Below are 11,625 nucleotides of genomic sequence, written 5' to 3'. Positions count from 1 at the left end.
AGCCACCTGACCTCTAGCCACACATCTGCACCTGCACAGCTCCGCCGGCAGCACCAGCACCGGCTGGGCCTGGCCGCCATGCGAACCTGGGGAGCTCACCTGCGGCCCTAGCTGGGCTCTCAGCCCACCTCTGTCCCCTCTCCCCTGCGGCAGTCTGAAGACAGAGTGGTCGGAGAGGCCTCTGCTGTCCCCACTGGCCCAGCAGAGCGCCAGGGCGCGGGGCCATGGAGAGCTTCATGGAGTCGCTGAACAGGCTGAGGGACGTGCACGAGAAGGAAGTACTGGGTGAGTGGCAAGCAGCAGAGCTCCCGTCCTGAGGAAGGGCATGAGCTCCCAAGGCCAGGGCACGTGGTCCCGGGGCCAGGACACGTGGTCCCAAGGCCTGGGCACGTGGTCCCGGGGGCCTGGGCACGTGGTCCCGAGGCCAGGGCACGTGGTCCCGGGGGCCTGGGCACGTGGTCCCGAGGCCAGGGCACGTGGTCCCGGGGGCCTGGGCACATGGTCCCAGGGGCCTGGGCACGTGGTCCCGAGGCCAGGGCACGTGGTCCCGGGGGCCTGGGCACGCGGTCCCAGGGGCCTGGGCACGTGGTCCCGGGGGCCTGGGCACATGGTCCCGGGGGCCTGGGCACGTGGTCCCGAGGCCAGGGCACGTGGTCCCGGGGGCCTGGGCACGTGGTCCCGGGGGCCTGGGCACGTGGTCCCGAGGCCAGGGCACGTGGTCCCGGGGGCCTGGGCACGCGGTCCCAGGGGCCTGGGCACGTGGTCCCGAGGCTAGGGCACGTGGTCCCGGGGGCCTGGGCAGGCCAGGGAGTGCCATGCGTCACCCTTAATTCTGAGGACCGTCTTCCTGGCTCTGTAAGACGAGCCCTGGCTCAAGGGCTGGAGCCGCATCCAGACCCCTGCCCGCACTGTCGTCCTGCAAGTGTCTTCTGACCAAAGCCTGGAGCGTGGCCTGCTGGGGAGAGGCCCCTCAGGGATCTGAGGCCACCCCCCCCCATGTCCATGCTGAGTTCAGACTCAGCCTGCACAGGCAGAAACAGACTATCCATCCTGAAGGCCCCTGGCCGGGGCCCCTGCGGAGGGACCAGCCTCTTCTGTTTCAGGGCCTGAGTGCTGTTCTTTCACTCTTTTGCTCAAGGCTGATGCTCTACCAGTTGAGCCCCAGCTTTACTTCCAGCTTTTGGGTGATGAATTGGTAATAAGAGTCTCACAGACTTTCCTGCCCTGGCTGGCTTTGAACCACTATCCTCAGATCTCAGCCTTCCAAGTGGCTAGGATTACAGATGTCAGCCACCAGCACCAACAAGACCATCTATTTCCCCGGGCCTCCAGAACATTCCAGGAACAGAGCTGGCATCCTCTTCCCTTCAGGATTGTCATCCCTAAGCCCTGCCCTCCTGTCTACCATTTTCACCCTTCACCACACACACACACACACACACACACACACACACACACAGCAGTTCCAGGCCTGCCCCTTGGGAGGCCGCTAGTGCTTACAGCAGCCCCCATTCCATGTCACCCGCTGCTCCTAAGCACTGAGAGAGGCGGGGATGCCTGGGCCAGAGCAGATCCCAGACAGGTGATGAGAAGAGGGGCCGCCACAGAGGCCTAGAGAGGAGAGGGGCCGGGTATGCTGGGAGCAGGCAGTGCTGGGAACGTGCAGGGCTTTCCTGGGACTTCGGAGCCAGCACTGACCAGACAGAGGCTGGGCTGCTCCTGGAACAAGGGAGGGGCCGCCTCGGCCGGTTCTGGGCAGGGATAACGGGAGTCCATGGTCTTGCCTAGAGGACTGGGTGCTCAGGAGCACAGGTGGGGCTGCAGGAGTCTGGGTGCAGCGTGGGCGCGGCAGCAGCTGCTGGCAGAGCAGAGCGGAAAGCCGCCAGGGCCAGGTGGTCAGAACCGACTTGACCCAGAGGCCAGGGGGGCAAAGGGGGCAGCTGCCAAGCCGCCCCCCCTTTCCAGATGCCCATCACACTTCTGCGGTCTCCTCCAGCCGGGGGTAGTGGCACAGGCCTGTAATCCCAGCACTAAGGGGCTGAAGCATATGGATCGTGAGTTTGAGGCCAACCTGGGCTTCATGGTGAGACTCTGTCACAAAACAAAACTGCTTCTCATTCTCCGAGCTCCCTCAGTCACTTCCAGCACTGTTCCCCACCCTCGCCAAGCACCCCAAAGCTGGAGCTCCCACGGCAGGGAGCAGACCACGGCCTCGGGCAGCCACCGACGGGGCAGGGCCTCAGTGAGAGCCCTGAGCAGTGAGCACAGCCAGGAGCCCACTGTGGGGCGCAGGGGAGCTGTGTGCCCGCCAGGGCAGCAGAGGCCGCTGGTGACGGGCTCCTGGTGAGCTGGACCTGACCCAGGCCCCCCACTCTGCCTTCCAGGCCTGCAGAGCAAGCTTCTGGAGCTGAACTCCGAGCGATGCCGGTGAGTCTGCACAGCTGGGCCAGAAAGGGATGGGCAGCGAAGGCAGCCCCAAAGCCTCGGGTGCCAGCCCTGCCCCCATCCCAGACGAAGAAGGGAAAGTGAGGCTGGCATGTGGGTGGGGGTGAGTACCTTGGGCAAGGAGATGTGACGTGCAGGTGATAGAGTAGGGACCTCGGGCCGGCCGGGCTAGGCCCCCAGCAGGGGCTCCACTCCATAACGCCAACCAGCAGGTGACCAAACGCATGGTGAGGGAGGACATGTGGCCCCATCCATTCCTAGCTGGCAGCGAGTCAGGTGTCCGTGCCCCGTCTCCAGGCAGCTGCAGGCTGCATGCACAGTAGCTGCAGTGGCACCGAGGTTCAGGGAGCAGCTGCAGGCTGCATGCACAGTAGCTGCAGTGGCACCGAGGTTCAGGGAGCAGCTGCAGGCTGCATGCACAGTAGCTACAGTGGCACCGAGGTTCAGGGAGCAGCTGGTGCTGGGCTGCCATGTGAGGCCTGGCCTCACAAGGCCCCACTCCCAGGCAGATCCCTACAGAGGGAGGCCTCGGTCAGCCAAGCTCACCTCCACTGCTGTCTCCACAGGGAGGCGCAGAGAGTGGAGGAACTGTTTGCCAAGAACCACCAGCTCAGGGAGCAGCAGAAGGTGCTGAAGGAGAACCTGCGGGCGCTCGAGAACAGGTGAGGGAGGCTGGGAGCCGTGGGCACAAACCAAACCAGGTAGGTTCCTCCAGCGCAGGACCTCTCAGAGCCTTCCAGATTCCTTCCCAAACTCAGCTGAACTCGGGACATGAAGCCCGCAGGGTGGGGTCGGGTCTGGGGGTTCAGGACACAGTGCTGGGGAGAGGCAGGAGGAGGTCCTACAGTGGGGGGCCCCTCAGCAAAGCCCCTCACCTCCCCCACCCAGGCTGAGGGCTGGCCTGTGCGACCGGTGCAAAGTCACCCAGGAGCTGGCCAGGAAGAAGCAACTGGAGCTGGAGAGCGCACACCTGCAGAGCCTGCAGCACCTCTGCGTCCTCAGTGAGTCCCCGCAGCAGCCCGGGCCTCCGTCCTCAGCTCAGAGGGCCTCTGTCCCCAAAGCGCCTCTGTCCCCAGCTCAGCAGGCCTCCGTCCCCAGTGGGCCTCCATCCCCAGCAGGCCTCCGTCCCCAGTGGGCCTCCGTCCCCAGCGGGCCTCCGTCCCCAGCGGGCCTCCGTCCCCAGCGGGCCTCCGTCCCCAGCAGGCCTCCGTCCTCAGCTCAGAGGGCCTCTGTCCCCAAAGCGCCTCTGTCCCCAGCGGGCCTCCATCCCCAGCGGGCCTCCGTCCCCAGCGGGCCTCCGTCCCCAGCAGGCCTCCGTCCCCAGCAGGCCTCCGTCCTCAGCTCAGAGGGCCTCTGTCCCCAAAGCGCCTCCGTCCCCAGCGGGACTCCATCCCCAGCGGGCCTCCATCCCCAGCAGGCCTCCGTCCCCAGCGGGCCTCCATCCCCAGTGGGCCTCCGTCCCCAGCAGGTCCCCACCCTGCAGGCCTGGCCCACCCAGCCTGACATGGAGCCATCGGAAATGAGGAAGGCGCCCGGCCCCACACTGTGGGGAGCCCCCTGCCCACCCCACACTCTCCCCTCCCTGATTGCATGGGTAATTTCTGTCCTTTGCAGCCAACGAAATGAATGGGTTGAAGGAGGAGAACAAAATGTTGAAGGAGGAGGTGAAGCGACTTCGGGGCCTGGAGTGAGTGAAAGGGCCGGGCCCAGAAACGACCCCCCAGAGCCTGCACGACTCCCCCAGATTCTGCATGACACCCCTAGAGCCTGCACAACCCCCAAACCTGCACGACCCCCACAGAGCCTGCACGACTCCCCCCAGATTCTGCATGACACCCCTAGAGCCTGCACAACCCCCAAACCTGCACAACCCCCGCAGAGCCCGCACGATTCCCCCCAGATTCTGCATGACACCCCCGACTGCATGACCCCCCAGCCTGCACGACCCCCCCAGATTCTGTATGACACCCCTAGAGCCTGCACCACCCTTGCACGAACCCCCCGACTGCACAACCCCCTCAGATTCTGCATGACACCCCTAGAGCTTGCACCACCCCCAAACCTGCACGACCCCCCCGACTGCACGACCCCCCAGAGCCTGCACAACTCCCCAGCCTGCACGACCCCCACCCCCAGAGCCTGCACGACCCACCAGCCTGCACGACCCCTCTGACTGCACGACCCCCCAGAGCCTGCACGACTCCCCCAGCCTGCACGACCCCCCACCCCCAGAGCCTGCATGATCCCCCCAGCCTGCATGATTCCCCCACCCCCCAGCCTGCATGATCCCTCACCCCCCCAGCCTGCACGACCCCCCACCCCCAGAGCCTGCATGACCCCCCAGCCTGCATGATCCCCTATCCCCCCAGCCTGCATGACGCCCCAGCCTGCATGATCCCCCACCCCCCCAGCCTGCATGATCCCCCACCCCCCAGCCTGCATGATCCCCCACCCCCCAGCCTGCACGACCCCCCACCCCCAGAGTCTGCACGACCCCCCAGCCTGCACGACCCCCCCCAGAGCCTGCACGACCCCCCCAACCTGCACGACGCCCCAGCCTGCACGATCCCCCACCCTCCAGCCTGCATGATCCCCCACCCCCAGAGCCTGCACGACCCCCCCAACCTGCACGACGCCCCAGCCTGCACGATCCCCCACCCCCCCAGCCTGCACGACCCCCACCCCCAGAGCCTGCATGACCCCCCAGCCTACACGATCCCCTATCCCCCCAGCCTGCACAATCCCCCAGCCTGCATGACGCCCCAGCCTGCATGACCCCCACCCCCAGAGCCTGCACACACCTCCAGGAGCCACAGGAAGGGGAGGCAGGCTCGCTGTGGGGAAGGCTGTGTCTTCCTTCTGGGATCTGGGTCCTTGAAGAGGCCCTGTGGCTCCCTGGCCCTCCGGGGCTGGTGGCCTGGCCTTTCCTCACCTTGGACCCTTTGCCTCCTCTCTAGAGACAGAGCGGTGCCTGTGGCCAGGGAGGGCACCCCAGGCCCCCCATCCCCACTGCTGCTCCCCTCCCCCGGCAGCTGGAAGACGGTCCCTCAGGAGACACCGGCAGGTTCCGGGGAGGACCACGCGGGTCCAGGTCCATGGGGAGAAGTCCTGTGGAGCGGGGGAGAGGCCAGGGGCTGGACACCCATGGGCGCTGCCCGCTCTGGCCTGGGCTGAGCTGCCCGCTCTGTGTGCCTCCCTGGCCCACATCCCGCTTCCTCTCCCACAGAAAAGCCAACAGGCCATAGGACGTCGCCAGGGACTAAAATCTCCCCAGGCACCAACCTGCCTGAGCTACGTACCCCAGACATGGTGAGGGCAGGGGTCCCTGACCCACCACTCCTGGGGGACAGGCAGGGCTCTCTGTGCACCAAGCCTGCATGGCAACCTCACACCACACAGGCCTGTGCCCTGCCGGCTGGGGACACTGGGCTGCACTGGCCACAGGAGCAGGCCAGGCTGGCGGGGGGACCCCAAGCCAGGTCGCCCCGCCAGGCTGACCTCCTGCCCCCCACAGAGCCCCCAGCGCATATCCAACCAGCTGCATGCCACCGTCGCCGTGGTACGGCCTGGGTCCCGGGCCTGTCCTGCTGACTGTGGCCCCTCCGGTGGGACACCCCCACCCACGACCACCAGGAGCAGCCCAGCCAGCCCAGTATATGAGCACAGCGCCCCCCTGGACAGGTGAGGCCCCCACCCCCACCATCCCAGACCCCCGGGCCACCTTCTGGCAGCAGACTAGCAGCCCAGGAAACCAGCATGGCCCCTCAGGGCTCTGCCTTCCTCCAGCTTGGCTTTCCCAGATGTCCCACCTGGTACCCGCGTTCTCACGTGGACACCTGTGTGGCCAGGCTGGGGGGGGGGGCATGTCCAGGAAAATGCTCAGAGAGACCCCCCGCCATGCCTGTCTCGTGGTCTGAGTTAGTGAGCGGGGCTGAGGAGGGAGGACTGTACGCAGGACCGACGGCTGATGATCCTGCTAGGATGATAGAACCATGGGCAGCTTGCTTCAGCCCGCTGGCCTCAGTTTCCTCCCCTGTGAAATGGGGTGCTTTCTGTCTCTCCTCTGGGGGCTTGCTCACTTCCAGTCACTGCTGACCACGAGCCACAGTCCTGGGCTTTTCCTCCCCCCCAGCTTCCTGCGGGCCTCCCGGTCCTCGGCCGAGGCCTTCGAGTCCCTGAAGCGCTCCCTCCAGGCCGACCGCCGCTGCCTCCTGAACCGCCAGCTGTCCCTGCGCCTGCGCAGCCCCCACGGGAGCCCCCTGGCTGCCCCTAGGGCTCCCCACAGCCCTCAACTCCAAGGCCTGAAGGCTCAGGACGCGGAGGCCTGGGAGGAGCCCACGGGCCTGCTGGGCCTGCCCAGCGCCTTGGTGGGCATGCAGGACCCACGGCTGGAGGGGGCCCTGCACCTGCTTCTGGCCCAGCAGCAGCTGTGGGCTCGGGCACGGGCGAGCAGGCTGCGGGATTCACCCAGACCCGGAGAGGCGCCCGCGTCCCCGCCAGCCAGCTCTGACTGGGAAAGCCCCGGGAGCCAGGTGCTCCGGGCAGGCATCGGGACAGTGGTCCCTCCGGGCGGGTGGCACTCTTCCCCTACGGGCCCCGGCGGCCTCCAGAGGAAAGAGGGCAGCTCCACTCAGGACTGCGCCTCAGACAGACCCCTGGACCTCTCAGACCCGGCCCGCGGCCGCGACTCCAGACCAATCGGCCAACACAGACCACTCAGCCCTGCAGCTGCCCCCGCGCCGAGCCCCGAGCCCCTCGAGGAAGCGGTGCCTGCCCTGTGCACACCCCTGACTCCTGGTCCCCAGGCACACAGCAATGGCATCAAGGGAACCCGAGTGACAGAGCGTGAAGACCTCTCCATTCCCACGGTAAGGGGCTGGCACGGGCCGCGGGCTCTGTTCCTGCTCTCAGCCTCCGTGTGCCCCAACTGCACGCTGGCCTCCGGCCTCCACCCCAGGCAGTCAGTGCCAGGCAGCACTGAGTGCCCCGTCACCACTGGGAAGGCCGGTGGCTCAGCATCATCCAAGCTACTCCGGAGGCTGAGAGCTGAGGATCTCAGCTCAAAGCTTTCCCAGGCAAGGCTAGCCCATCAGACTCTATCTCCACTTACCCACCACAAAGCTGGAAGTGGAGCCAGCCTGGTCAGCAAAGTCTGTAAGACTCGTATCTCCAATACACTACTCTGAAAAGAAACCAGGAATAGTGTTGTAGCTGAAAGTGGTAGAGCTCTAGTCTTGAAAAAAAAAAACAACTCAAGGACAGTGCCCAGGCCCTGAGTTCAAGACCCAGTACTGGAACCTCCCCCCCCCCAAAAAAAAAGGGGGATAGGGCTGACCCTCCAGCTACAGCCCCAGACAGGGCCCCAGGCTGCATCCAGGGCTGAGAAGTAGAAAATGACCCCCAAAGTACTCAAGCCACTTACTTGCCTCCCGCAGGAAGCCTCACCCCCCTTGTCCAGGGTCCCCCCACAGACAGCCCAGTCCTGGTGGGATGGAAGGTGAGGCTGGAGGAAGACTGAAGCGGGGGCCCTGCCCGCAGAGGACGGATGGTGGCCGGTCCCCAGGTGAGGTGAAGCCCTGGGAGGGGTCCTCCGTGGGTGGAGGAGCCGTGGCCAGCCACTCACCCAACTGGCCATGCCCTGCTCCCAGGGCTGGTGCCTCCCACGTGGGAACTAAGCGCTGGGGCACACGGTACCCAACCACCCCCAGCAGGGAGAGCCATTCCCGGTGCCATCCCTGCAGTGATAGTGCAGGCCAGGCCTCGGTTTGCACCCAGCTGGCCTCTAACCAGCAGGAACCCTAGCACAGGCGACCTAGCCCCTCCGTGTCCTCCTGCCCTGGCCACCGGCCCAGCTGCCCCCACCCCCGCATCTTGTAGAGCCCAGCAAGGCTGGAGTGCAGAGGCCAGAATCGGATGCACTGGACGAGCCTGCCGCCTCACACAGCGAGGTGAGTCCCACCCTCTCCCAGGCCGGCCCTGGCGCTGCAGCCCGGGGGGTATGTACTCCCTGACCTGAGTGCGTCCCTTCTGCCAGGCGGACGCAAGCTGTGAGGCGGGCTCCAAGCTGAGCCTGCCCGTGAAGGGGCCTCCACAGGATCCACAACAGAAGAGGAAGTGGGACCTGGACCTGGGGGACACAGGTATGCCTGCCCAGGGCAGGTGGGGCCTCAGCCCTCTGTTCCCACGCCCTCTCCCTGGGGCCAGGGCTGCCCTCCACGGGCCTGGCCACCTGGCCCGCACTCTGAGTGCTTAACCTGCTTCCTCTCCTGGGAGAGGGTAGACACGGGAGCTCTGGCTTTCAGTGGGCTGGGATGAAGGCCCACGAGGGAGGAGGCCCAGAGAGGGGGCTGGAGCTACCATCACCACGGCCCCAGGGAGTGAGGGTCACCAGCCAGCTTCCCTCAGGATGACTTCATAAGCCCTCTGTCACCTTCCAGCGGGAGTGCCCACAGGTGCCCCCACCCACACTGGCTGGGTCCCACCCAGAAACCGGGCTGGTTGCATTTGCCTGGGGTGGTGCCTGGGGCTCAGCTGCTGGGGCAAGACCTGGTCCCAGGATGTCAGGCCAAACCTCCTCTTCCTGCTCTGCTCACAACTGCAGAGGCTTTGCACACCTAAGCTAACCATCAGGCAGCCCTGGTGTTTGTGCAACCAGGGCTCCAACTCCTCAGGCCGGGCTGGGCCACCACCGTGCACCATTGTTGCCCTGAAGGTGGCTGAGGCCTGTGTGTGCTCCAAGCCGAGGCCAGCACATCTGTGTCCTTTCCAGGCTCTTCCATGCACACCCATGCAGGACCTGTCCTGTATGCTCTCCCGGCATTTCTGTGCACATGAGTGTGGAACTTGTCCTGTGTCAATTCCCAACTCTTCATGCACACATGTGTAGAACCTGTCCTGGGTCTTTTCCTGGCTCCATCATGTGTGTGCAACCTGTCATGGGTAGGGTGCCGTCCACCTCCACCCTGAGCAGCACCAGCCCCCCACCCCCAGCCCACCCCCAGCCCACCCTCCTGGCCTGGTCAGGGTGGGACTCCCTCAGGCAGCAGCCACTCAGCAGGCAGCACTTGCCTAGCTGGGCACCACTCAAACCTGGCACTGGCCAAATACCCTCTTGTGCTGAGCAGAAGGACGAGGTCAGCAGTGCTTGGGCCTCCAGCCCTGCCCAGCAGGTGGAGCATCCCTGCTTCACGGGCGGAAGAGATCAGCTTGCAAAGTCACAGGGCCAGTGAGGGACCCTGGTTCTCCAGGCCATCCCAGGCCCTCTGCGGGGCAGCGAGGGAGTCCTCTGAGAGGAGCCACACTTGTGCAAATTCTCACAGTCCTCTATCCCCTAACCCCGGGCGCTTGCTGCTGCCGGGAGCAACGGTAACTGGCCACATTCACCGAGGCGGGCTCCCCTGAGCTAAGGTCACCGGCTCTGTCTGAGAGCCGGTCTCCTCTAAGGAGGACACACAAGGCCACAACCACACCTCTGCCTAATGTCCGTCCACTTTCCACAGCTTCCAAGGAGCCATCCCGAGGGAAGAAACCCAGGGTGCCCCTGACAGCAGTGGAGGAATCTGAGAGTGCGCCGAGCCCTGAGGACCGCAGCCCCTCCCCTGGGAGCAGCGGCTGGGAGAGCTAGCCAGGCTGCGCCATCTCCACTGCGGCTCCTCCACCGCACGGGTCAAGTCACTTAACCAGCACGGCTGTGGCCTGGGTCCAAGTGTGGCTGGCATGGCCAAGACAGCCCTGCCTGGCCCCACACCTGCTCCCCAGGAGGGGCATGCCTGGGGAGCAGAGGGCAGGGCTGCTCGGGCCCTGTGCAGACTGACCTCGCTGCCCGTGGGGGCAGTGCCCCCAACTGTAAAGGCTGTGAATCCTGCCCGACCTCGGGACCAGGCAGGGAGCTCTGAACAGTGGTCTCGGGCGCCCCCTCATGGAATCCAGGAAAACAAATGTGAGGCTGAGGGAAGGCCTTGCGGGCTGCGCCCTCCTATTCAGGATCAGAGGCTTCAGCAATAAACCTGTGACATCTGATACCTCATCAAAGTCTACTTCATACGGAAGCAGTCACCCACCCCCAGCGCCGGTGGCTCACGCCTGTAATCCAGCTACACGGAAGGGTGAGTATTCTCAGCATCGACTCAAAGCCAGCCCAGGCAGGAAAGTCCATGAGACTCTCCAATTAACCCGCAAAAAAGCTGGAAGGGAGCTGTGGATAAAGTGGTAGGGCAATAGCTTTGAGCAAAAAAGCTCAGGGACAGCATCCAAGCCCTGAGTCCAAGTCCCAGGACTGACACCAAGAATAAATAAATAATCTGCCCTCCTAAGTTTCTATCAAAATGGCAGTTGAAGCTAGCAGGGGGGCTCATATATTAAAAACAGCACTACCTTACGACCCCACCATACCTGGGCATAGATCCAAAGCAGTCACCAATATGCAAGGCATTTGCAAACCCTTGTTTACTGCAGCATTGTTCATTATAGCCTAACCGTAAGAGTCAGCCAAGGTGTGCAACCGTTGGCGAATGGATAAAGAAAAACAATATATATATTACTCAGCCATAAAGAAAAATTGAACGTAGGTCACTTGTGTATGGTATATTAAATAGGTAGGTTTCATTAGGTAACTGATGGAGAGAACACCACCTGCTAGTCAAGCAGGAAAAGAAGTTTATTTACCGAACTGCTGCCCCCGCTGTGCACGGTGGAGACGCAGGAAAGGGGCGACCCGGCCCGGGCCAGGACTGAGCTGGGCCAGGACTGAGCTGGGCCAGGACTGAGCTGGGCCAGGACTGAGCTGGGCCAGGACTGAGCTGGGCCAGGTCAAGGGGCGACCCGGCCCGGGCCAGCACTGAGCTGGTCCAGGTCGCGGGGCAGACCTTACAATCTGCAGAAGACTGGCTCAAGCTGAGACCGACGTGGTGCGTGCGATGAGCCAGCCCCAAACACCAGCAAGTGTCACACGCTTTCATTCATTTGTGAACCCAGACTTGAGAGACGCGCCCACGCACACGCAACGCACACGCACACAGAACCACACCCCAAAAGAACAGAGAAGGCCCGGGGAGTCGGGCGCAGGTCAGGGACACTCAGGCCCGAGCAGCCGACGGTGAGGGCCGTCAGGAGCCTGCCTGCGCTGAGGCCGAGCCCTGCGCCGCTGCGCGGCCGTCCTCGCCGGGCTTCCAGCCCACCGAC

The 11,625-nt window shown here is 64.6% G+C and overlaps 1 protein-coding gene across 1 annotated transcript; it reads left to right on the top strand.

Annotated features, from left to right (window-relative positions):
- The first annotated feature begins 224 nt into the window (after nucleotides 1-224).
- Rbbp8nl (RBBP8 N-terminal like) lies at nucleotides 225-10,069 on the top strand. The gene is made up of 13 exons (XM_042699551.1): nucleotides 225-285; nucleotides 2,385-2,427; nucleotides 3,012-3,107; nucleotides 3,334-3,446; nucleotides 4,060-4,132; nucleotides 5,403-5,536; nucleotides 5,672-5,754; nucleotides 5,960-6,126; nucleotides 6,578-7,405; nucleotides 7,917-8,008; nucleotides 8,323-8,393; nucleotides 8,480-8,585; nucleotides 9,945-10,069. The coding sequence occupies exons 1-13, from the start codon at nucleotides 225-227 to the stop codon at nucleotides 10,067-10,069; spliced, it is 1,992 nt and encodes a 663-aa protein (XP_042555485.1).
- Nucleotides 10,070-11,625: the final 1,556 nt, after the last annotated feature.

This window comes from Dipodomys spectabilis, unplaced genomic scaffold (genome assembly GCF_019054845.1).
Source record: "Dipodomys spectabilis isolate Male_0828 unplaced genomic scaffold, ASM1905484v1 ptg000257l, whole genome shotgun sequence".
In the NCBI taxonomy this organism is placed as follows: Eukaryota; Metazoa; Chordata; class Mammalia; order Rodentia; family Heteromyidae; genus Dipodomys; species Dipodomys spectabilis.
This window is presented reverse-complemented; position numbering and strand designations above follow the sequence as displayed.

Excerpts from the sequence above, each read along its gene's own strand:
- Rbbp8nl (XM_042699551.1), top strand. The coding sequence starts at position 225 with ATGGAGAGCTTCATGGAGTCGCTGAACAGGCTGAGGGACGTGCACGAG. Across the intron at positions 6,127-6,577 it reads CACAGCGCCCCCCTGGACAG|CTTCCTGCGGGCCTCCCGGT; the intron begins GTGAGGCCCCCA and ends CCTCCCCCCCAG. Across the intron at positions 8,586-9,944 it reads CCTGGACCTGGGGGACACAG|CTTCCAAGGAGCCATCCCGA; the intron begins GTATGCCTGCCC and ends CACTTTCCACAG.